Consider the following 26150-nt stretch of genomic DNA (forward strand, 5'->3'; position numbering starts at 1 on the left):
CTCAACTAAGAAACAGAGCAGCGGCAAGTGCCAAAATCGATCGGTGACACCCAGCAGTGAGAAGTTGTCTCTGGGACTCAAATGTAAGTCAGTGAAAAAGCAGGATGATTTTTTTCCTCTGTGAAGTTGAGTTACCTTCAGCTTTATGGGGACCCATCCCTGGGTAAAGGGAATGACAATCTCAGAAGCTGTGGGAGGCTCCCGAGTTCTCAGCAGGACCCTGAGGCCCTGGGAACTCCCTGAGACCAGCTCTCGGGGCCAGTTCAGACCACCCTGAGGCACACGCTGGCCCTGCCTCAGCGGGGCCCACACCCGAGAGCCTTAGTAACACACATTCTGCTGCTTGCTAGCTAGGCAGTTACTTGGCTTCTCTGAAATAGGCATCCTCTGTGAAAAAGAAGGCGCCAGTAAGTTTCACGGAGGGGTGGTGAGAATGCAGAGAGAGAACGGGTATAAAGGCACCGCTTCCAGTGTCGGTCCCAGGTGGCTCAGCAGTAAAGAACCCACCTGCCAGTGCAGGAGTTGTGGGTTCGATCTCTGGGTCAGGAAGATCCTCTGGAGAAGGAAACGGTGACCCACTCAGGTACTCTTGCCTGGAGAATCCCATGGACAGAGGAGCCTGGCGGGCTACAGTCCATGGGTCGCACAGAGTCGGACACGACTGAGCAGCTAAACCACAACCACCAGTAACTGCACACTGACCGCAGCTACCATCACTTGCCTTAGGGCTCCTTCTCCGGAGTTTTGCCCATACTACGCGCTCCTTCTCACTCCCTTTTCTGGCTGCCTGAAAAAGAGAGGGTGGTGGCTCTCTTCGCGTACCATACTCTGCGCTGGACATCCCCCATTGGGCATGAGCCAAAAATGAGGTTGAGGTGGACAGATTTCAGTCTTTCCAAAAGCTTGTACAGTCCCTTACTCCTCACCGCTGGGGGTTCCTGCCTAGACTCACCCGTCACGTTCGGTGCAACCAACCTCAGCCTGGGTGGAAAGAAGCTTTATGGCATTCCCATCCATAGAAAGGGTGGAATAACAGGGTGCTCCTGTGTGAAATATTTTCAGTACTAGTTTTTGTCCCTAAACTTGAGTTGATTTTAAGAGGGATTTCTTTGAGGTAATGGGGACTTTCCTTTATACTTTATTCTGCCTCATGTCAGAGAGAAAACACACAGGAAATACTATATCTTGTCTCCTTTTTTTCCCACACCATGTGGCATGTGGAAACTTCTCTCCCCAGCCAGGGATTGAACCCATGCTCCATCCAGTGGGAGTGCAGAGTCTTAACCACTAGACTGCCAGGGAAGTCTCTATACTTCGTCTTCTTGATTTGCAAACTTTAAAAGCTTTAGATACTTAGAGATGACCTTTGTGGGGAGAGTGTGTTTTGCATTTCCCCCCCCCGCCTCCCCCTGAAGTCTCGGTCTCTCTCTGAAGGATTTATTAAGTTAATATACGATGCCCTCACTTAGCTCCTATTTATTATTAATACTTTATTGTCAAGTTTCTTTATAGTGCCTAAGTTGTGATTACAGAGAAATATTACAAAATGTCAATGTGAAGATGAGATTTGGAAGGTCTGGGGGTGGGGCAGGGAGGGTCTTTAAATGGAGATATCAGCTCCAGCCAATTTCAGTATGCTCACCATGAAGATGGATGGTTCCAAAGCTGTGTGCCTCTGCTGGAAATTAAAAACCCATGGAATACCTGATTGTGATTAATTTTAAGTACTTAGCCATGTGAAGCCAAATGAGAGTGTCTTTAAAACAAAGCTATTGATCTAGCTTTGTTTAGAATTGAGAAGATAAACTAATCAGATCCTGTGAGCTCTTTACAATGATGGGGAGAGAGAACTTTTGTTTTTCATAGTGAGTTTTTCAGCTTCAAGTTGTGGTGTATCTGGATAAAAAATATATATGCATTATATACATGAATCTATTATGTATGTGTGTGTATATATATATATATATATATATATATATATAAAATCAGAGTAGAGAGGACAGTTCAGTTCTGTCCTGGACAGGGGTTTGATGAAGATGAGGGCATGGTGGGGAGAAAGTTAGGGAAGTGGAGGGGACCCCAGGTGACTCAGATGGTAAAGGATCTGCCTGCAATTCAGGAGACCTGGGTTTGACCCCTGGGTTGGGAAGATCCCCTGGAGAAGGGAACGGCTACCCACTCCAATATTCTTGCCTGGAGAATTCCATGGACAGAGGAGCCTGGTGGGCTACAGTCCGTGGGGTCGCAAAGAGTCAGACACGACTGAGTGACTACTAGAAATCCTATGTAGTATAGAGGGCATCTCTTAAAGTTAAGAAAACAGAGCGGTAGAATAACTTAGCCAAGGGGCCACCACACCCAGGACTCCACACCCAGGGTGTCTGACTGTATAGCTTCTCACTCCCCGCAGCGGCACTCCTGGTGAGGCCAGATGACACCCCGCCAAGCCGAGAGCACTAACGTGTGGACTGTCAGGTCATCACGTCTGCTTTGTGGCAGCTAGCGACTTCCATTTCTTGGTCCCTTCCCGGGGAATTTTCTCATCCTTCTCAAGAAGAAGATGATATGCTCCCAGCAGCCCTTTCTACAGAGGCTTTTTTTGCAGTCAGGGAAAATCGCGCCTACCCTTCTCAGCTCCAGCCTCTTGATAAGAGGAGTCCTGGGTTACTAAATTTGGGCTGGCATCCTTTCCCAAGCAGACACACAATTGGTGCTGCTTCCGGGGTCAGAGTTTGGGTGAGGAGAGACCATCCATCTCAGGAATGACAACCTGACCAACCTCCCGGCTGTGGGTCCTGCCTTTTCTGTACCGGGGATTCTCGGCTTTCATCCGATTTCCAGCAGCTTGCAGCACCAGCATCCCCTTGATTTCCCATGATTCCTCTTGGAATCACCTTCCTTTCACACAGTGTCGAGAGGGTGTCTCCAACCCACTGTTGCTACCTGCGAGGCCAGGTGAAAAGGAAGGTGGGCCTCCCCCTGTGGACAAAGGGACAGTCTAATGTTCTCACTCATTCGTTTGTTTGACATCTCTTCATTCTTCTGGAAGTCAGAGATATGTAACCTGGTGGCCATGTAATTTTTTCTTTTTTTTAATTTCCAGGGGAGTGTACCCTGCCCTTATCATTCTGGCTAGAACTGTACCATCAAAATTATTTTTAGAAGCAAGCAATTACAGAAATTGGAAAGGGGAAGCCCTTCCACGATACAGCAACCACCCCCTTCATTTTCCAAATGACAAAACTGAGGCTCCAAACACAGACGGCACTTGCCCAAGGTCACACAGCTAATCGAGGGGCCACGCTGGGGCTGAATCACACGTCTCCCAGCGCAAGTTCTGCTAGGCTTGGCCACCGTCCTCTTCAGGTTTCCCCGACTCAGAGACAGCTGGAGGTGTAGTTTGGGGTGGGGGAGAACAATCAAAAGGTTTTCTTACACAATCCAATTTTAGTCAGAATGACCCGGGGATGACACCTAGCTGACTCTCCCCCTGGAAATCAGGTTTCCTTAGCGAGACCCATTTGAAAATCCAGAACACGTGAAGACAGCTACACGTTTTTCCTAGACAGGATATACGGTGGTCTTCCGGGGAGGGGTTCATCTCCTCTCATCTTCTTCCTCACCTCCCAGCCCCTGTCACTTTAAGGTTACTGCTCAAAGTTTGGATTTAAACCTGAGATGGGATCCCAGGAGCCACGGCCATGACTGGACTTTACTAGCTGTCTGGCGTTCCACCTGGTTCTGTGCCAAGGTCCCTCTCTGATTCTGGGTGATTCCAGCCTCGACCCCGCAGCACTAGCTCTTCCTCGTCTCCCAGACCTGTAACCTGCTCTCTAAGCCCACAATCAGATGCTCCCCGAATGCTCCGGCAGGCACTGGGGGTCCACTCTAGCCCATCTGTTTCACCCAGCAACAAATATCGTGGGAGCATCGGGGGAGAAAGGACTCAATCCAGACTTAATTAACAGGAACCCCAGTTTGTGGGAGGTGAGAAATCACACTTTGCTGCCCGCAAACACTTTGACCAAGGTGAGCCGGAGGGATCTCCCAGTTCCCAATTTTAATAGCACTGCAGCAAAAGACAGAGAAACGCATCCACACAGACCCCCGGGCCCACACACTCCCCCTGTCTCCTCCTCACCCGGACAGCCACATACACACACACACACACACACACACACACACACACGCACACCAGGCAGCGATCGCAGAATCAACTCACAGGATCTCCAAGTCACGCAGCGCTCGGAAGGCTCCATCTTCAATGCAGCTGATGTGGTTGTTGTCCAGTTGCCTGTGGAAAAGCAAGGGGAGAGCATGAAGGGCTGAGCGGGGGCCGTGCGTGAGCCGGCCGGGCGTCCCCGGTCCCCGAGCGCCGGCCCCTCCACCCTCGCGGCTCTGCTCGCCCGCCAGGAGCTCGTGCAGAGCCAGCCTGTCTGCCACGCTGCTGTCTCTCCTCTCTGACTGTCTGAGGGAACTACACAGTCGAGCGCACCAGAGGCTGTCAGGTCTCAGTAAATATTAATTGCGCATTTTTTTTTTAGGCAGAAGGGAGTAATTTCATTACATTAGGGCATCCAATCCATTACGAGCTCTTACCGTCATGTCACTGAAACAATTTCATTAAGCTAAAGGCCTGTAAATCATTGGAGGTCACTGCTCTGCCCTCGGTGACCTCCCAGAATGCTTTCTTCCCCCTCGCCCCCTCTCCCTGTCTCCCTTTTACTGGAAGTTGCAGTCTTCCGCTCTGACACAGTGCTAAATCTTTAGGCTTTATCTGCCCAAGAGCAGTGAGGGTGCATGGGGAATATACCAATTCCAAATTAGACTCAACTAATCTAATTTTATAGTCTTTTTATTATTCTAAGCACCAAATGTCTGTGGTGGTTTGATGCCTCTGTGCTTTGTTATGGGGCCCATCTGGTAGGTCATTCTATTGAAGCAGCCTCTGACTAAATACAGATTCCCTCAAACTGCATCAAGCATCATCGACATTAAAGAAACTCATTGATGGAAGCGTTATTGACGGGGGGGGGGGGGGGGGGGGGGCGGGGAAAGGACTATCGTTATCACTTTAAAGATGTACCACTTAAATTTAAATTGGGGAGAATTAAATGCACCTATTTGGGGACTTTTTTCTTACTTCCCTTTCCATCTTTTGAGCATGAAAATCCTGTCTTTTAAAAAGACGCCTTGACTAATATACATTCCAGTTGGGGACTAAGGTTATTTTAGTTGAGCGATAACAAATAGATACCACTATCTCAAATCAAAATATGCCCGATGTGTAAGTCAGGAGATTGATCACGACCACACCACAACTTAAATATCATCTATTATATATATTAAAAACCTCATTTAATTAAAAACTGTTTTATACAGAAAATAGTGATTATCACCATACTGTCTTAAATTTTGTGTGTGGAACACACCATGGTCTTTGGAGGAGCAGCAGTAGAAAGAAGTACGGCTGTAGTGACACACTCTTGTCTAGATTCCTATTTCTCTCTTTTGTCTCAGACAGAATCAGTCCTCTCAGGTGGAGGGTTCTCCGGCTGCTGGAATTTACACCTGAAACTTGAGCTTGTCTTGCACCAAGACAACTCTCTGCAGAAGACATGTCAGAGCTGCCTTTGGTAGCCCTCTTGGAGTATTTTATACTCTGCTGAAGGAAGGTGGAATTATAATTATAATCCTGTTATCATTGAAAAAAATATATAGATGTAGGATGGCATAAATGCACACGAATGAAATATGTACAATCAAAGTGATGGAGTGCATCAGAGCAGATGGGTTCTGCTGTGGTCCCATGAGGAACTGAATCATCTCAAAAGATGCTCACGATACAAGACACTAGGCATTTAGAATGAAAGAAGCAGCAAGAAATGGGGGTCTCAAGAAGCAGAACCCCTCCGTAAGTTGATGAATTCCACATCTAGCGTTCAAAGTCCTTGCTGACGCCGACTCCTGCGTTATTTCTGAGTAGTTCCTGCTACCCCAGGCTCTTCCTGAGCCTTTCTTAACGAGAGTTTAGAGGGTGGCCTTTTTGTAGATTTCCCGTAAGTGTTGGAGCCACTGATTCCCCGCAGAAGTTCTGTTAAGGCAGTCTAGTACTACCGCCCAACTTCCAGATTTATCATCTGTTCAAGGGTCGATGAATCAACAACTCCTGCCCTGCTACAAGGCCACCAAACCTTACCAAGCAGAAATGCAGTGGAGTTGGCATTTGGCTCCAAGAAACTGTTTAATGAACGTGCTGAATTCGGCAAAAACGGGACCATCCACCTAAGTAGAAAAGTCTCTAAATCATCAAATTGGGAAGTCTGGGGCAGTGCAGAGAGATGGCAGTTTGTGGTGCACCTGCTTTTGTATAGACATGTTAGAGAGCTCCTGGCTATTAGAATATTATTTATTTGCTGGACTTTGGAAGCGTTTTCTATTCCTTTTCTTTACGAGAGTGCCGGAAACCAACCAGAATACTCTAAATGTACAGGATTTTACATGGAAAGAACGTAACGTTCAGGGGAGGAAAAAACTCTTGGAAAGGAGAAAAAAAGAGAAGTGGGTGAAAGAAATGAGAAAGAGGAGAGGGAAAGGAAAGGATATGTGCAAAAGATTTTAAAAATCCACTCTTCAGTCTCCCAGCAGGGCTTTGCCACTCAGGATACAGAGCAGGGGCGGCCAAGGGGTGCTGAGAGGGCCCTGCTCATTCTAAGGCTAAAAGCAGAGATGTCTAGTACACTATCAATTACATGCTGTTTAAATAGTTTTCAGTGGGTGGCACAAAGTTGACACCCTGTTGTGTATTAGTAATGGGGAAAACTGAACTTTAATATAAGCATCTCTGTGGGTATATTTTATGGAGTGTCTTGGAACCCATGAAATGTATCAAAATTTAAAATATTTATGCTGAAATGTGCTTTTCTAGAAGACATTTATTATAATCTAGATGGTCTCCTTTCGTTCTAGTCACAGATAAACAGTATCCCCGCCTTGGTAGTCAGGAGTTCTTCCCAAGATGTATTGTTCATTTTGAAAGTCTACGGGGTAAATGCCTGCGAGGGTCTTGTCAGGCAAATGTAAACCAGAGTTATGCACTTCCCAACAATCACATCTGCATGGCACTGAGCCTCAGAGTGTTCATGATATGCTCATTAATTATCGGCAATCAATTCATATATTTCCTGCAAATAAGCTAGATCCCTAAAACAAAGTAAATACATGCTTGGTCCCGACAAGCTGTCATTTTCCTTCTAAACTACGTCTCAGACACACACAACTTAGTCCTGAAGCACAGAAGGGAGGTGAAATAAACGCAAATGTAGCATCTTTCTGCAGGTACTGGGAGAGAAGTGAAACTAGGCACACAGAGCTAAAGACAAAACTGACTTAGCAGTTTGCTTTCAGGGGTGGACAGAGGCTGCCGACATGTGTTCTAAGCTTTCTGGTCAAAGGTCCATACTGTGCCTTTGAAGACTCATTCAAAGATTCTCTTAAGGACAAATCAGAAAGCCAAGCATCCCCTCTACACACCGTTTACTCAAGAATCAGGTGCAAAAGAAAGCCCGGGAATGGGAGCACTGAGAACCTGGCCGTCTGAAAGCACCTGGTGCTCTCTTTCTCTTCTGCCTCGGCAGTGGGAGGTGAGTCAGGCTCTGCTAAGGACCCTGACTCTCTGCCACACAAAATAACCGACCCCAGTGCCCAGCCTAGTGCCAGGGGCTTCACAGCTGTCACCTATGGTTGTAGAAGAGTCCTTTCAGTGCCACTGTGGCAGGGCTGAGCTCAAAGCCACAAGCCACATGGTTCTGGCTGCAGCCCTGTGGCCCCATCACTAGCAGAGACAATGGAGAGGTCCTTCAGGAGCCATGGTGAGAGGCGGCCTTTCTGCCTCACACATCTCCACTAGCGAGCTTCTGGGGAGTCTGCTTGGGGTGAAGGGAGATTTCCACAGGTGCAGAGTGAGGATGAGGGGCAGGAAGGCAGCAGATGGAGGCGGCTCTTACTGTCCTCTGCTTTATACAGAATACTCAATGTGATTTACACTCTTCCACCTGTGAATCAGGCAAGAAGCCCCCAAACATTCATGACATTAAATTAACTGCTCTAATTTCCCTTGGCAGCTCCGATTTCGGCAAACAATGTGAGTTGCTAACATGACACCAAAGTCCATTTAGAAAGGAATCCTCAGACAAGAACTAAAGGCAGACACCCCAAGAGGAGCTTTCTGACTACTGTATTTTTATACTCTGAGACTATAAACAAGTCAGAAAGGAAAGTCAGCATGAGTGAGGACTTAATCTCCACAAATAGCAGACAGGGAGAGTGGGCTTTTGTAAGAATTCCCATTTGTAAGCATAGTATTATCACAATTCATCTCTTTCGATTGCAATTTCAAATTTCATAATTGAAGCAGGATGGAAAATATTTTTGTGGCTCAAAAATGAAAAGAAGCATATCCAAATCCTTTTAAAAGGGTTTTTTAAAAACTGATTACAATTTTGAACCATCTACCTATCTCTCAACCACCACCATCACACAACAAGAGAAGAAAGAAAATTTCATGATTTCAATGATACATTTGAGACTCTGTGAGGAATACCTTGAAAGTAGAAATCTCCAGAAACAGGCTTTTGGAGAGCTGGAAGAAAAGAATTCCCAACTAGTTATCTAGATGCAGTGTCTATACTCTATACACCAGAGTACACCTACCCAGATGTTCACCTCTCACCCAGATGTTCTGGGGACCCAGCATCTCATCCCGGGGATGGTTAGACTTAGCCTCAGGGCACTGCCAGTCTGGGCCTCAAATCCAGCTGCAGTGCCTTGCTCTAGGACTGCAGCTAGAGTTGCTGCAGTCCTTCTGATGCTAAATGGGAAAAGTAGCTGAAGTTTAGCACCCTCTGCAGTTAAACAGTTTGGTAATTTCCAAGCAAAACTGTCTACATGAAATGTGTGAAATAAAGAAATGGAAGGACTTCTGCACGAAATTTGCAAGGGAAGCCTCAGAAGAAATTCAAAGCAAGTCTGTGGTCTCAGAATCCAGCTAATGAACTTATAGTTAAAGATCCTATTAGAGCAACTGAGTATTATTAGATGTTCACACTGTATTAGGGACTGGGATAGAGAATGAACTGTGAGATACCCTTTGAAAGTATCTGGAAGGTTACCTGTGGTGCTTACATTTCAACTACCTTAAAATGTATAAGAGAATTCTAAAAACTAAACTAACTTACATTTTTTTTTATGAAACATTGTCCAATATATACATATTCAAAGGGTATTTCTTTTTCTACACCAAGGAGAAATAGAATTTTGCAACTATGAAAAAGAAAAGAAAAGAAAAGAAAAACCCTGGGAAACCCCTGTTTTCTAAAAACAATCCAGAAGACAAAACATGAAGTAGCTTTGACTGGCTATTCTTTTTCTCCCCAGGATTCAATTGTCCTTTAAGAAGAAAACAAGAAATCTAGTGGCATTTCTGAAGGTTGTTTTATATGACAGTTTAACATTCTAAAAAAATCATTATTGAAAAACATATTATAGAAGTATTTGTCTTCTGCTGGCTAGGGTCTTCAAAAGAAAAAAATAAAGCTCAAGGTTATTTTAACTGGCAAAAGGAAAAAAAAAATGCGTTCAAAAGAAATGCAGACACTTCATATAATTGAACACTGGTCACACTCTGTAGGCAAATCGAACACTTGATCCAAGCCACAGTCTGCTAATGAATTGTCACTGCCTCTCATCATTAAGGAGCTACTGTAATTCTGCATTGAAACAACATCTCAAATGAGCAAAAGGAGGTTTATCTATTATTTTCCACATTTTGTACACTTGTCCACCAGACCCAAGAATACATGCATATAGATTTGTTTACTGATCTATGAATTATTTATGTATCCACAGAGATTCCTATATATAGAACTGACAACTTTATGCCTATTTTTCCTACATAATAATTACATGTACTGTCTCCCTATTGTATACATATAAATGCAAAAGTGTATTATAAAACAGGTAAAGTAAGTGGTATTGACCTCTGAAATTCAATGTGCCTGCATCAGTCATATTTACAGAGTAATTTAGATAATTAGGTGATTGTCAGCATTCCCAAACCTCAATCAACCAAACCCACTTTGCAAAGGACACAGTCTTAAGTTAATTAAGCTCTCTGATTAGAACATTCTGCCTAGAATGTAGTTAAAAACTGAAGCATAAATCTGTTATGCCAAGTATTGTTATGCATACTTTGCCACATGGCTAGCGTAATACCTTTTATTTAGCATATATCATACTGCTGTTTGACATATGCAACTTCTCAGCAGGAAAATAACTGCATCCACTCCAGTAGATGCTCCCGAACTCAAGCTCTGCAATAATGCAAACCCAGATGATGGATTAGCACCAAAGCAGCACGCCAGACCTTGGAGAATAAAGGCGTGTTTTACACATCGCTGAGAAATATCAATAACTCCACTTCTGTGTTTACACAGTTTCCAGTTTGTTGGGGATTTGGCAAATGAATCTGTGCAGGAAAATGTAGGGGGTGGGGGTGGGTGGTTAGAAATCCCTGCAAATTAATTTAGCAGGAAGGATGGTTATCGGGAAGATGCTGAGCTCTCGCTTATTTTGAACACGTTTCAGAAACAAATTTCTGGCTTTTCTAGATAAATAAAACAATAATAAAAACCAAACAGACAAAGGGCAAATCAAAGGAAGATACCCCCTATTCACAATGAGAGAATTTCTTTTCTTTCTAAGCAACTTTCAGACCAAGGGACAGAGGAAGTTTGGCTATTGTTTGTAAAATGAGCTCCCTTGTTTTGAGGCATGCTTCACATCCAGCCTCTCTTCTGTCCACCTGATATGAAGACTAAAGAACTTTAGAGCTACGATGTGCAACTTAACAACGTTTGCCCGGAACTTCCCTGTTTAAGTATGGAGACTTCTGAGACTGCTCTAGGAAACTCTTCTGTCCCAGGCACTGTATTAAACCTCTGATGCTGACTCTGTGGGAAACATTTATTCTCAGCACCAGTTTACTTAAATCTTATAATGTCTGTTGTTTCACAAACTCAGCTTTCAGTTACATCAACTCTAAAAGGCTCCTTACTGCAGCTACTGTAAAGCGGGCTGCTCCTTTAAACACCCCTGCAACCAGGCTAATGGGGGCCCTCAAAGTGGCTGATACATTCTAATGCGGTTCTTAACTTTGCCCATCAGGAAATATTGATAAAATTTCTCTGTAAGAAGCATCCTTGCTGATGTCATGAATACTCAGAGGCCAAACAAATAAAAGGCTGTCTCCATAGTGATGGGGGCAGGTTTGCGGTTTCCTTAGTTACACTCTTGAGTGATAGCCATCCGGGGTTCCTCCCTGGCAGAGGGGAAAGGGAGTTAGAACCTGGAAAGATGAAATGTACTTCTGTTAACAGGCCTGAGAGTTATCTCCCACATCTCTGTTTGACTTGTTTTTAAAAATCAACCAGTACAAACTGTAGTGAGTTTTTAAATTTTTTTCATCCTTGTGGGGGTTTTGGAAATTTTCCCTTTGGACTCTAGAGAGAAACTTATTTCAGCCGCGAGAATACAACCCGTACGTGCGGCCAGAGCAGAGAATTTCTTCTTAGCCCAAAGCGGCTGCAGGCATCGGAGCCCAGACTGGATGCTGGTTTTTATTCAAATACGGGAGTCCTAAGCAGCCCTCCTCTGGGCTGAAGTTGAGGATCTCTTGGCCCCCGTCACAGGAGGGCAGGGGTGGCTTCCTAAGACTTCAAAAAGATCTTAGTTTCCCTTTAAAAAAAATCACATGGATCTCTCATGTAGAAATTAAAAAAACTTTCTTGAATTTATTCACCATTCCAACCCATATTAACTACTAACTTCTGGGAACTCTCAATATTTGCTATGCGTCTTTTTCATAAAATGGAAGATAGGGCTCTTGTAAATTTCTGGCATGTGGATACCAAGAGTCACACCAGCCCCAGGGGGCCTTGAGTCTCGAGGTTTTGGATTTGCTTGGGACTTGCCACTCCTTTCTTCTGTCCTGTTTCTCCCTCTTGGAATGGGACCCTCTGTCCTCTACCTGTCCCACCATTGTGTTTTGGAAGCAGATATATACGTGATTTCACAGGGTCACAGCTGTTGCCTCAGAATGACCCAATAGCTCGAGTCCCACCCGTATCTGATTTAGGTGATATTTAGAGGAGACTCTAGACCCCAGTTTGATTCCTGGGTTGGGAAGATCCACTGGAGAAGGGACAGGCTACCCACTCCAGTATTCTTGGGCTGCCCTGGTGGCTCAGCTGGTTAAGAATCCGCCTGCAATGAGGGAAACCTGGGTTCAGTCCCTGGGTTGGGAAGATCCCCTGGAGAAGGGCAAGGCTACCCACTCCAGTATTCTGGCTTGGAGAATTCCATGGACTGTACCGCGAGCTGGACACGACTGAGTGACTTTCACTTTCACTGGACTTCAGACTTTTAAGTTGAGGCTGGACTGAGTGTGGACCTACTGGGATGGAATGAATGTATTTAGCATGTGAGAAGGATGTGAATTTAGGGGGATCGGGGGCAGAATACTATAGACTAACTGTGTCCTTCCACCAAATTCATACGTTGAGGCTTATCTCCCAAAGAGACCAGGAGGAGGGATCTTTGAGAGGTAATTAGGACATGAAGGCAGAACCCTCATGGATGGGATAAATGTCTTTATAAAAGAAGCCCTAGAAAGCTTCCTTGCCCCTTCCATTGTGTGACCTTATACCAAAAAGACAGCTATTTAGGAAGCAGGCCCCTAGCTCACACAGAATCTGCTGGCACCTTGATTTGGGACTTACCAGCCTGTAGAACTGTGAGAAACGCACTTCTGCTGTTTATAAGCCACCCAGTTTATGACATTTTTGTTACAGAAGCCTGAACAGACTATGCACCATCCATGCACCCAAGTCTTGACTTCCTCTTCTGTAAAATGGAGATAACATTTAACCTGAAAGGAAATTTCCAGTATGAAAATGATGAAATGTATGCACTCTGAAAATGTGGCCTTGCTTAATTTTCTTTGCTTTGAAATAAATAATATTAAATATAAGAATTTGACTCACATAATCTCCAAAGGCTCTTTCAGCTCGGAAGATGTGCAGCCTGAGGTCAATTTCTTATGAGATTTTTAAAGAAAAAGTTCCTGCTCATCTTACTCAGATCCTGCTGTGATTTGAGCTTATCTCTTTATCCCTTCTTCCATCCCAGACCAAAGAATCTATTATTAAGATATTCAATATATTCTTTCTGGACTGAGGGCAGCAGTTCAGACTCACATGCTCTTTGTACTTCTCCGGCTGATATGAGACTGAAATACAAGAAGCCATCAAAACCCTGCATGGAAGACAACACAAAATTTTCTCTCACCAGGACAATGATATCCATATGTACAACTCCCATAGGCATGAACCAGTAAGGAGGGTAATTACAAAATTTAACCCTATTTTTTTTTTTGTGTGTGTGGCCATTTGCAGTTAATAAACAATCAACTAACGTCTGGAGCACCTAAACTAGTGAAATCCATACCATCATATATGGGGTATGATTTCTTCATTTTAATATTCCTTAATCTGTACACAAATATTGAACATCTCCCTATAGCCTATGCTGTAAACTGTTACAACAACAATCCAACCACAACAATTGTTGCACAGAGTACATATTCACATTTATTAGGCATTAAGTATTGGGCTGAGCATCTTCAATATGTTCATTAAGTTGGGTCTTACAACATTAGTATTCCAACTTTACAGAAAAGGCAACTAAGGAAGAGTTCCATCTCTCAGCTTGGCTTTGAATCCAGATCAGTCGATCGCCCACAATGACTGCAGGCAAAGCTGCTTCTCTGTACACGGCCCAAGCTTCTTCGCATGGCACTGCCCACCCCATCTATGCACCAGGGAAGAGAACCACGCACGCACTCATGCTGGTTCTTTCCCTCTCCTCTGTTCGGGAAATCCCTTCCCCTCCGTCAAGGCCCTCCTCAAAGCTCACATCCTCTATGAAACCTTCCTGTGCAAACTCAGCCAAAATGAACCACGCTCTCCAAAGCCTCCATTAAATCACTTATTTCACATCAGTAGGACTAGCTGTAAACACAGAAGGAAACCAAGGTTCGGAGAGGTTATGTAGCATTTTCAAAGCCACTCAGCTAATGCATTAAAGAGTCAGGTTCATACCTGTCTTCCTGCCTGCGAGCCTTAGGGTTCATCCTACATGACATGCTACCTCTCTCTGACTTTTAGTGTGGAGGGACAGGGAGCCTGTTATGACTTAACTCACTCATCTTTGCATAGAAAGAGGCTGGTGAGAAATGTCAAGGTTGGTCTTAGCATGTCACTGGGTCCCAGTTGCTTTCACTGGTTTGCAAGCATTCTGACCCAGAAGATGGAAGGTGAGGGCAGTGCAGTCCCCTCACCTCCCCGGTGTGTGTCTGAGTTAGATTATCTGGGAGTCCCAGGACAATTGACTTTTAGCAGCATTGGGGAAAGCAGGCTGATTTTAGCTCCAGTTTCTGGGAATAATGGGGAGGGACCTCCACCCTAAGGAGACTGCTGCCATTCCAGGTCACCTACTGAGATGGATGGGCAGCTTCCTGACCAGGCTGGCACAGTATAGAGCTTCTTGAGCAGGGGCAAGGCACATCCAGAGAAATGGCTCTCCTTGCTCCAGGCAAGTGGCCAATTACACAGAGTTTAATCAGTCTTTCCTGGGCCTGACCTTCCCCAGTGTGAGGCCTGTCTTCTAAAGGTATACAAGCCACAGGTCCTGAAACAACTAGGTTGCCCTCAGCAGGTCGTGTACTCAGATGTACAGGGTCAGTGGCCATTAGCGAGGCATCACTCAAAGGTATCTTTGTGGCAGCAGAAGCCAATTAAAATGTGTCTTGTAAGCTCAGTGTAAGGGGATATCAAGGTCTGTGTAATTAACTGTTGAAAAAAGGGGCATCAAAACTCAGCAACATGGGCAGTGCTGATAACTACGTTCCATTCAGTAAATGCACAGAACTGAAATACTCTAGGAAAAGGCCAGCTTCTTTTTCTAAACCAGGACTTGTAATGAATAATGGATGCCCGGATTCACTGGCCACAGGAGAGCAGGGGCAAGATCTGCCTTGCTCACAACTGTACCTTCTTCACAGCACCTGGCACATAGGAAGTACCTGGTGCAAAACCCTAGGGGGTCACAATGAGACACTGCTTTACACCCACTAGGATAACTAGACTCAAAAAGATGGAAAGCAAGTGCTGACAAGGATGTGGAGAAATGGGACCTTCCTACGTGGCTGGGGGGGACGTAAAATGGTACAGCCACTCTGAAAGACAGTGATGCTTTCTCAGGAGTTTGAACATAGAATTACCCAGTGATCCAGCAACTCTACTCTGAGGGATATACTTAAAAGAGCAGAAAACAGTGTTCAAACAAAAATTCGTACACAAATGTTCATAGGATTATTCATAATAGCTCAAAGGCAGAAACAATTCAAACACAGCCAATGGATGAATGAAGAAACAAACTGTGGTACATCCATACAATGGAATATGATTCAGTCATTAAAAAGGAATGGATCCTGATACACACTAGAACATGATGAACCTTGAAAACAAAGGGTCAGACAAAAAAGGACCCATGTTGCATGATTCCATTTATGTGAAATATCCAGAACCTGTAATCTATAGAAACAGCAAACAGATTAACAGCTGCTGGAGACTGGGGGTGAGGGAGGAATGGGAGGGGCTGCTTAACGGGCACAGGGTGTCCTTTTGCAGGGATAAGAAGAATGCTGTAGATCAAAATGATGGCTGTGCAACATTGCGGGCGTACTAAATGCTACTGAACCGCATACTCTAATATGGTGACTTCTATGTCATATGAATTTCACATTCAAAAAAATTAAAAAGAGGAGCTTTATGAGGGCATCCTATTGTGAGAGCAATTCTCCTGTGACAACATCACAGAGAAAGGCAGGGAAAACAGGACCAGGTCTTACATTAGGCACGGTCAGGCAGGAAACCCAATTCGGCTTGATATAGCTAACAAGCATCTTGGCATTTGTAGAGCAATGAGAAAGATGGAAAGAAACAAGGGCGGGGGGGGGGTGGTTGGGGAATTATTTGCAGCAAATCTTAAACCTCTCTTCTGGCTGGCTTTGGCAAACTACCAGTCACTCTACACTTAGGAGAAAATAAAATCGGTTTAAGCAAGAGAATGAGGATCCTAAACTTGATGGAAAGGGCCAAAATCACCTTCTCTATTCACAAGGCAAATATAAAATGGTGGGGGATTAGCCACTATTTTGTATTTTCCGCACCACTGCTCTCTCCTCTCCGTGGGTAGCCAGCATAGATAACTCGGTAGATTGTGCTTGCATTTCAGAAGCCGAGTTCCTCACTTTGTTTTCACCCTTCTTGGGACTGGTTCTCTGGGTTCCCTCTCTGAGAAGGCTGGAAAAGGGGCCTTGGCTTTCCTTTGAGGCAGAGAGAGTGGAAAACCTTCCCTGGTTGGGCGTCTGGTCTGTGTGGGCTGTGGGAGCCCCCAGGCGAGGTTTGTGGGCAGAGTAAGGATGGAGGCCAGGTGACAAAGGAGAGTCATCTTCCTGCCTGCTGGGCTCCAAATTCCCACAGGACTCTGGTCTCACTGAGCTGAATAAACCCAAAAAACTTGGATTAGAAAGAAGAGGCCAGAAAAACCAAAGAGAGAAAGAGCCGGAAGCCAGAGGGGTCCTTGTGAGACGGTTCCCACCTGGGTACTTGGGTGAGAGCCAGGTTATCCAACAAGCATCCATGTCTGGAGTCACTGTTTCTGACTTTCTATCGTGGCTGGTTTCGTTTAGCTGGCCATACCCAGCCTGATGGCTCAGCAGGTAAAGAATCCGCCTGCAACGCAGGAGACACGGGAGATGCAGGTTCAATCAGGAAGATCCCTTGGAGTACGAAATGGCAACCCTCTCCAGTATTCTTGCCTGGAAATCCCATGGACAGAGGAGCCTGGTGGTTTATAGTCCACGGGGTCGCAGAGTTGGACACGACTGAGTGACTGAACACACACACATACACACACAGCCTCAAAGAGGTTTCTAATTCCTCTCCTGATTTCAGAAAAAAGAAATAAGGACATGGCTCCCACTTTAGAACTAAGGATAAGAAACACTGTACTGGGTGGGGTGAGGGGTGGGGCACGCTGATTCTCTTTTTCTCATTTGCCAGTAGTACAGTTTTATCTAAGACACTGTGGTTTAGTGGGGAAAATAAAAACAATTCGCTTGGGAAGCAGATGACAAGGATCTCTGACCTTGCTGAGCCGTGGTCTAACTTCTCTAGGCTAAAATTTCCCTGTCAGTCAAAGACATAAAATAGATGATTGCTATGCGCCCCTCATGAGCAGACATTCAGGGCTGCAGAATATTATTCCAGCCTCTGGATCCTCACAAGAGGACTTCCTTATTTTGTTGTTATACTATCCAAGGAATGAGATTTGATTTTAATGCGGTAAGTCGAGAATGCAAATATGAATTTCTTCCTGTCTGGAACAGTTAAGACAGGAAACTTTCAAAGCACTGGAGATCTGAACAGCAGGTTGGGAAAAAAAAATACAAACATAAATGAAACGTGCCATCAACTTCTTCCAAACTGCTCATGGGACCCCACCAAGCTCAGACGCCCTCACAGTGCCTATGAGATTTGTGGAGCACATTGCAGATAAGACAAGTCCAGCTCTCTCAGGCTTCTGGTTGCTTCTGAGGTTAGCCTCCTTTTGCTTCATCTCCTTGAAGTGTTACCCTTTTAGAAACAGTATTTCTTCCCATTAGTCACAGAGGTGATTTTTGTTGTTGTCGTTAAAACTTTTTTTAAAATGTAGACCATTTTTAAGGTCTTTATTCAATTTTGTTACAATATTACTTCTGTTTTATGTTTTGATTTTTTTGGCTGCAAGACAGGTGGGATCTTAGGTCCCCAACCAAGGGCTGAACCCGCTGCACCCCACACATTGGAAGGTCAAGTCTTAACTTCTCGATCACCAGGAAGTCCCAGAAATGACTTTTGAAAAGCACCGAGTAATTTTTCAGTGGCATCAGAAAACGAAGGCTAAGTCACCCACTCCTCACAGGGGTTTGCCACAATGTGGAACACAGCTTCTGGGTGCAGAAGGGAGAAAACCACCCCGGGGTGACACCCTCAGGTTGAGTAGATTTATCGAGAAGCTGCTGGGAGGAACCAGGGCAGAGAACCAGCCTTCTAGGGTTTTCCCAGGATTTGTCACTAAAGTACATTAACAATGGGAATCCTTCCCCCCAGAAACAAACTTGGGACCGGCACTGCTCTTTCCGGCCAGTTCACTCTGTTTTTATATCCTAGCTAAATGTTAGTTCCCTCACAGCCCTTGAAATTTGGACCTGAGGGGTAAAATGCTCACTTCAGGTCAAAGTACTATTTTTCCAGCCTCTCACGCTCTCCGGGCGGAGCCTGCTCGTCTCTGTGCACGAAGTCCCGGGACGCAGCCCGTCGCGCATCGGGCGCCCGGAGCGCCGAGCTCCCGCGTCCGCCGCTGTCCTCGGAGCCCGAGCCCGGCGCAAACGCAGCAGCCTGCGTCTCCCGGTGTCGCCCAAGTTCTTCCGTTCTTTTTGTTTTCCCCTGAAGAAATTCGTTTTCAGATTCACCATCCCAGGTTCCAGCTTCCCATCCTGGGTGCTGAACGTCCTGCCCCAGGCACCCACACCCTCGGCAGAGGACACAGCGCCTTTTCACCCCAGTCCTCTGGCTCCGTGACCCTCGGCCAGACTGGCTTCAGGGCTTCGAGATTCACGTGTGAACTGTAGAAGGGGGGTGACCCCGGCCGCAGACGAGTCTCCTCTAGACAGCGGGCAAGTGGAACTGGAGGTGGGATGCGCCCAGCAGTCCTGCCACGATGAAGGACGCCATCTCTCAGGCCCTGAAAACTGAAGCGTCGGAACCCATCCGATCAGCGGAAGGGTTGGGTAGGGTTACTCAGAGCTAACGCTTCGTTTGTCTGTGATGGATCGCCACTTTAGAGCTATTTCCTGTCCTGAGTTTTCCTTCGGTCGCGGGGGAAACGGGGTGGAGGGATGGGGTCTATTTCGGTCATGATGTGCTACGGACCCCTCCAACAAGAGTGCGGGACTAGAATTGTGTCTGTACAAAAGGTTTGCATTAACTGTAATGGAGCAAATGACAAAATCAATAAAGCGGGAATTGTGCAGCTGTCATAAAGATGATGTAAATCCAGGGTTCACGACGGTTATGAAGCTATTCAGAATTGTAATTAAAACCAGCACCATTTTTTTTTTCAAGGTAAAAGCCCCTTTGACAACCATAAATGCAAGCTACAGGAAATTTTCAACAAATATATTCAAAATTAATGTATGGCACAAAGATGGCATAAATTAACGGAGGATAATCCATAAGCCCAGGCTTCGGAATGTAAGAGCACTGAGTAAAGAGATTTCGATTTTGCATTTGGTTTTCAAGCGATGTGGTTTTCAATTTTAATCAAGTTAAAGCTTGACAGAGCACTTAGAGACTCTGAATGAATGGCATATTTCTGACAACTACTTTTCAATGAGACTGAAAATGCTGTCTCTGTATTTGTACAACTTGAGATCTGACAGCATTTGCTATTTCATGCATCCCACATATTTCAGAAGAGAATCTAAGGTGTCGGGGTGTGTGTAGGAGGAGATGACCTTCTTGTTTCATTCAGGAGTGGAGTGGGATGAAGTGGGGGAGGCACAGGATGGGATGTCCAGTCTTTTGGTACTAATGAGCTATCTTCCTTGGAGTTTCTTTTGAGTCCTGATTATAAACTGTAACACTGAGGTTTCTTGGGAAACATCCACCTACCTACCTATCCATTCACCTAACTTCAGAGCATCACTGTTTGCTTTTAGGTCATGGACAATATACCCATAGTAGGTATATTCAACCCTGCCGAAGGAGATTCTAGCCCTCTGGGTGATTATAACTGTAGAGTCACTGAATATCAGTGTTGGGAGCAATCTCAGAGATCATCAGGTCCAAGCCTGTCATTTTTAACAGAAGAGGAAAGTGAGGATTAGAGAGAGAAAGAGTCACTTAAAATCGCAGGATAGCATTAGGCAGTGTACTCCAGACCTGATCAAGAATCCCTCAGGTCACACTATTTGGAGTGGAAGGAGGGGCATATGCTAAGTCAGTGAAAACCTAAGACAGAAAATGATTAAATTGCATCGTCAAGTCTGAAGCACCACTAGAATTCAGACATGCTTGATTCTTTCAATCTATCTGGGGCTTCAAGGGTGTAAGGAGGTGGCTGGGGGAGACAGTAAGTAGGAACTGAGGAATCCTAGTGATTGAGGGGTGTATTCATGTTCTGTGTTTTTTCTGTATTTTGTGACGACTTGACATCTTAAGGGGTCTTGAGACTTTAGGGAGAGGCTGCCCCTCCCAGAGCTAGTTAATTCCTTCAGATAATAAACAATTGATCAGTGAGCCCATCTTTCACATACAAACCACATAGTCCTGAGTCCATATCCCCAAGCACCTTCTTTACCTAAGTCTCACACACTGAGCCAGGATCAGTGTGTTAGTCACTCAGCCCTGTTGGACTCCTTGTGACCCCATGGACCGTAGCCCATCAGGCTCCTCTGTCCATGGGATTCTCCAGGCAAGAATACCGGAGTGGGTTGCCACTCCCTTCTGCAGGGCACCTTCCTGACCTAGGGATTAAACAATATTTCCCCTACCTAAATCACCCCAGGACTTGGTGCTGGGCTAACAAGATAGCCCCTCTGCTCCAAGGCCTGAGATTATGCAGACTGGCTGATCCCAAGCTGTTTACAGAGTCCTGCTTGGCTTTCCCAGGAATCCTCAGTACAGCCTGTGGTCCTTCCCTCTCACTTCCGCCTCCCGCTCTGGTGCCTCCTGGTGTGGCCCTGTGTGGTATGGCGAGGCTCGCATTTCCAGGAGAGCTCTGGGGAGCGATGAATGTTTCTTTCAAGGCACTGACCTCCCTGTGTTATCACTCAGTCACCCAGACATAGGCTTAAGGGACCCAGGTTTGGGCCACAACTCATGTGCATTCTCTAAATGATCCTAGACAAGTTTAATCACATTAAAAAAACAGTTTTACTGGAGTACAGTTGGTTTACAGTGTTGTGTAGTTTCAGGTGCACTGCAAAATGATCCAGTTATACACATACACACATATTCATCCTGTTTTAGGCTCTTTTCTCATATAGGTTATCACAGAATACTGAGTAGACGTCCCTGTGCTATACAGTAGGTCTCTGTTGGTTATCTACCTTATATACATAGTATAATCACTGTATTTTTATTTTTATTTTAATTTTTTATTTAACTTTTAATTTTTACTTTATTTTACTTTATAAGACTGTATTGGTTTTGCCATACATTGACATGAATCCACCACGGGTGTACATGTGATCTAATCACTGTATTTTTAAAAGGAGAAGTATGGACTGTATTTTCTTCAAGTTGTTTCTCGCTTCTGACTCTAAGTAGAGCCACCTGAATTCCAAGTCCTTTGTTCAACAGGTAGCGAGGCAAAGCTAGCCAAATCACTTAGTATAAAAGTACAGCTCACGTTTGTCTCAGTAGGAGAATAGGCAAAGAAAGGAATTCATTTTAGGAACTCTAATTGCATTAAGGAGCTGATTCTAGCAAATAGTCTTGGATTGATAGTCTACTCTGATGCCTCGTCCCCTGTGATGGATAATCCAGCAGAGAGGCGCATATCCACAACTCGATTATCCTGGTTGACAGCAGGTCCAAACTGCACAAGGGCCATCTTGATTGCCAGAAAGGTGCGGATTTGGGGAAGCTTCTTCACAATGGACCCAAAAGAAAGCTGAACGCCAGCCTTCACTTTTAAATGACCAGAGAAGTGTAAAGAAGTCCCAGGAAAGTTGGATTCAAACCATTCAACCTCTGGGACACGCACTAAGAAAATCCCTCAAAATTTAAAGCAGTAACTCCTTGCTTGGGAACGCTGGGGTTTTTATGTTTAGGGCAAAGATGGGCCTTTGTTTTTTAACAGTGGCATCAGGAGCTGTAGTGAGAGGATCACTCAGTGGGCTTCGGCAGATGAAACTAGGAGAGACGGGCCTGCTCTTCTGAGAGAGAATAAAGCAAGACCGTTTCTAAAGTAGAGCCAAAGTTTCAAATCTTGGCTTTGTGTCCTTTAGTGTTCTTTCTAGCTGGGCAAGGCTGACTCAGAGCCAAAGGGATCTCTTGGGATATCTGGAGTAAGGCATGGGCAGTAAAGGCAGATTAAAGGAAATGGGGGCAGGGAATGCCTGCTTGAGGGAATTTTTGGAAAACCCCTTTTGCTTGGACTCCTGTGAAATGTCTTAAATTTTGAGTGCAAAAAACTCCAGGAATTGATGATCGTTAACTGGGATTTTATTGTCTGGCAGGGTTGTCTGACTCTATTATGCTGGGTTGAATCCCCAGCACCTAGCCACGCCCTCCTTCCCATTCATTTCTCTCGTGTCTGTAACTCCTAAAGATCATCTAGCAGAAAGCAGGCTTCTATCTTCTTCATTGTCTGGCTGGGCAACAGTGTGTGCCGGGAACGAATGAGAAAAGTGCCACAGAGGAAGCACCCATGTTACGAGCCCCAGAGCATTCACAGACCCGAACTAAACGCAGGCTGTTCAGAGCAGCACAAAGTCTGTTTCGCCGGACAACTGAATAACAACTCAGTATCTGTATCTTCCCGGTGAACCAATGCACTGGTTGGTTTCAGTGACCCTACAGAGCACACTGTGAATTTGGGTGTGGAGTCTTATTTGAGAAGGACACAAGCCAACATCTTCAGGTTTGTGAGCTGAATGTGCTTAAGTAGACAAAAACGATATTCAGCCAGTGATCTAATTGACATTTTACTTGGGCAAGAAAACTGAGGCTGGACCAACGGCAGGCAAATTCATTTTCCAAAGGTCATGGGGTTGGCTGCTGGTGATTCGTTGTTGAAAGATATCTCAGGGCTGGTCAAGGCCACAATCAGAGATGCCAGTGGAATACAAATAATTCCTCTCATTCAAAACTGGCAGCCAGGACCATGGGTCAATGTGGTTGTACTTATGCAAATAGTAATGATCACAGTTTCCAGTTACAGAGGGTCAGCGGTGACAGAGACAGGCAGCCTGTGGCATGACCGGCTGAGTCCTTGTGAGTCCTTGTTCAGGAAAACACACTCTAGTATCTTGTCCCAGAGAACTGAATGAAATGGAAGCACTCCCATTCTTTGGGCTGAGATCAGATGGATTTTGTTAAGGCACCGAAATATTTTTGATATGTAAATATATGCACAAGATAAGGAAAGTCCAGAGAGCCTCAAAGAGTCCAGAGAAAAAAGCACCACCCTCTCCTGCCCTCTCCCCTCCAGTTCTGTACTTTGTATTAATTAGAGTTTTCTATAAGTTTGTCCACAGAGATTTCACATATCTACAAGTCTGTGAGAACAAACAGAAGCATGGTGGTTGTGGTGATTTAGTCGCTAAGTCGTGCTCAACCCTTGAGACCTCATGGACTGTAGCCTGCCAGGCTCCTCTGTCCATGGGATTCCTCAGGCAAGAATACTGGAGTGGGTGCTATTTCCTTCTCCAAAATAGAAGTATACTGTCTTAAAAAGCACACATGGCAAAAACCTGCACCGATCTCCCTGCATCTTGCGTTCTCATGAATCAGCTTTGGATGCTGTCCTGTATCATATAGAAAGACCAGTCTCCAACAGATGAATGAATAAAGAAGATACGGTATATGTATACATATTTATACAATGGAATACGACTTAGTCGCAAAAAAGAATGGAGTAACGCCATTTGTAGCACTATGGATGGACCTAGAGATGATCACACTAAGCGAAGTAAGCCAGGCAAAGACAGAGACAGACATCACGGTGTCACTTATATGGGGAATCCAAAGCACAAATGACAGATGACACAATGAACTTATTTACAAGACAGAAATAGACTTGCGTGCGTGCATGCTAAATTGCTTCAGTTGTGTCTGACTCTTTTGCGACCCTATGGACTGTAGCCCTCCAGGCTCCTTACAGACATTGAAAACAAATTTATGGTTACCAAAGGGGAAAGGGGGTGGGGGAGGGAGAAATTAGGAATTTGGGATTAACAGATGCACACTACTATATAAAGTAGATAAACAACTTGGGCCTACTGGGTAGCACTGGGAACTATATTCAGTATCTTGTTATAATCTATAATGGAAAAGAATCTGAAAAAGAATATATATATTCTTATATATACATATACATGTAATTGAATCACTTTGTTGTATACCTGAACCACTGTAAATCAACTATACTTGACAAAAAATTAAAAACTTGGAAAAGAATCGGAAAAAGAATATGTATATTCTTATATATACACATACATGCTGCTAAGTCGCTTCAGTCATGTCCGACTCTGTGCAACGCCATAGAACGCAGCCCACCAGGCTCCCCCATCCCTGGGATTCTCCAGGCAAGAACACTGGAGTGGGTTGCCATTTTCTTCTCCAGTGCATGAAAGTGAAAAGTGAAAGTGAAGTCGCTCAGTCGGGTCCAACTAGTAGCCACCCCATGGACTACAGCCTACCAGGCTCCTCCGTCCATGGGATTTTCCAGGCAAGAGTACTGGAGTGGGGTGCCATTGCCTTCTCCGATACACACATATATATACATATAATTGAATCACATTGTTGTATACCTGAACCATAAATCAACTAGACAAAAAATTAAAAGCTCATTTCCTAAATTACAGTAGCACTTTTTAAGTGTTTAATAGCCATACATGGCTAGCAACTACCATTATTCTGTGCTGATATAAAACATTTCTGTTATTACAGAACATTCCGTTGGATAGTATAGGTCTAGAGAATCACAAGAAACAGCACATTAGATTAAACCAGCGCTGAAGCCTGCCACGCCTCTGGACTCCAGACATGCGAGCCAACGAATGCCACTGTGGTCTGAGCCGAGGTGAACTTAGTGTTCAGCTCCTTCTAGCTGGAAGCATCCTAGCTGGCTGGACAATTAAGCGGTTTAAATATTAAAAATTAAGACATTTCGTGTGCCAAATAAAACTGTGACTCTCTCATATGACAGCTCCCATCATTCTGTTTGGCTCTTAATTACATTTTTAAAAATGAAAATAGAGTTGATTTACAGTGTTATGTTAATGACTGCTATATAGCAAAGTGATTCAGTTGTATACATATACATACACACACACACACATATATATGTTCTTTTTTAAAATACTCTTTTCATCATGGTTTATCATATGTCTGGCCCTTTGGGAAGCACTAAAAGTTTTGGTCAATTAATAAAGGAATGATTACATAAATTAAAAAATCAGTCTCATTGCTCTTAACTACCCTTCAATAGTCCAGTGAATGACACATCATGATTTATTTAACCAGAGTCCTACTAAAAGGTTTTTAGGTGGCTCCTGAGACATTTCCTATACAAATGATATTGACCTATAAATCTTTTGGGGACTTGCATAAGTTTACCTTTAAAATAAATTCATGAAATTCAAACAGATGGATTGAGGAGTATGTGTATTTTCAATTTTGATCGCTGCTGTCAGATTGCTTGTTGGAGGGATTATGCCAAGTGACACTCTCATCATCAGTGTAAAATACTACCCCACACCTTTGCCAGTTCAGTGTCCTATGAACTCTTACCAAGCACTCAAGGAATCTCTCTAATCATATCTAAATTTCCTGGGAAGAAGTTGGATGCACAGGCCTGGCATTAAATGGTCATGGCTCAAATACATTGATTAAGGCTTTCTCTACCACCTTATGTGAACTTCCTAAAACAAGGCAAGCAGGGCAGGTTTTCTCTTCTCTGGTCTTTGTTGCTGTCACTTTTAAGTAATGTTCATTGTAGAAATATTAAAAAGCAGACAAAGCTAAAAAAATAAAACCATTCAGGCATATAGTCAAGAGAAATGAAAATGTAAGTGAATGTTCATGCATCTTGGTTCACAATAACCAAACCTTGGAAACAATCCAAGTGCCCAACAACAGGGGAATGGAGAAATGTACCGTCATGTATCCACACCGTGGAGTGTTATTTAGTAATCA

General features: G+C 44.5%; 1 protein-coding gene across 1 annotated transcript in view; it reads right to left on the reverse strand.

Moving 5' to 3' along the window:
* The window catches only part of SLIT3 (slit guidance ligand 3), a 724331-nt gene that overhangs the window by 195722 nt on the left and 502459 nt on the right, over window positions 1–26150 (reverse strand). Inside the window, exon 6 of the mRNA XM_069555989.1 lies at window positions 4223–4294. Within this exon, the coding sequence (XP_069412090.1) occupies window positions 4223–4294 (72 nt within the window). The remainder of the gene's footprint in view (window positions 1–4222; window positions 4295–26150) is intronic.

The sequence above is a fragment of the Ovis canadensis genome, chromosome 16, assembly GCF_042477335.2.
Source record: "Ovis canadensis isolate MfBH-ARS-UI-01 breed Bighorn chromosome 16, ARS-UI_OviCan_v2, whole genome shotgun sequence".
Lineage (NCBI taxonomy): Eukaryota > Metazoa > Chordata > Mammalia > Artiodactyla > Bovidae > Ovis > Ovis canadensis.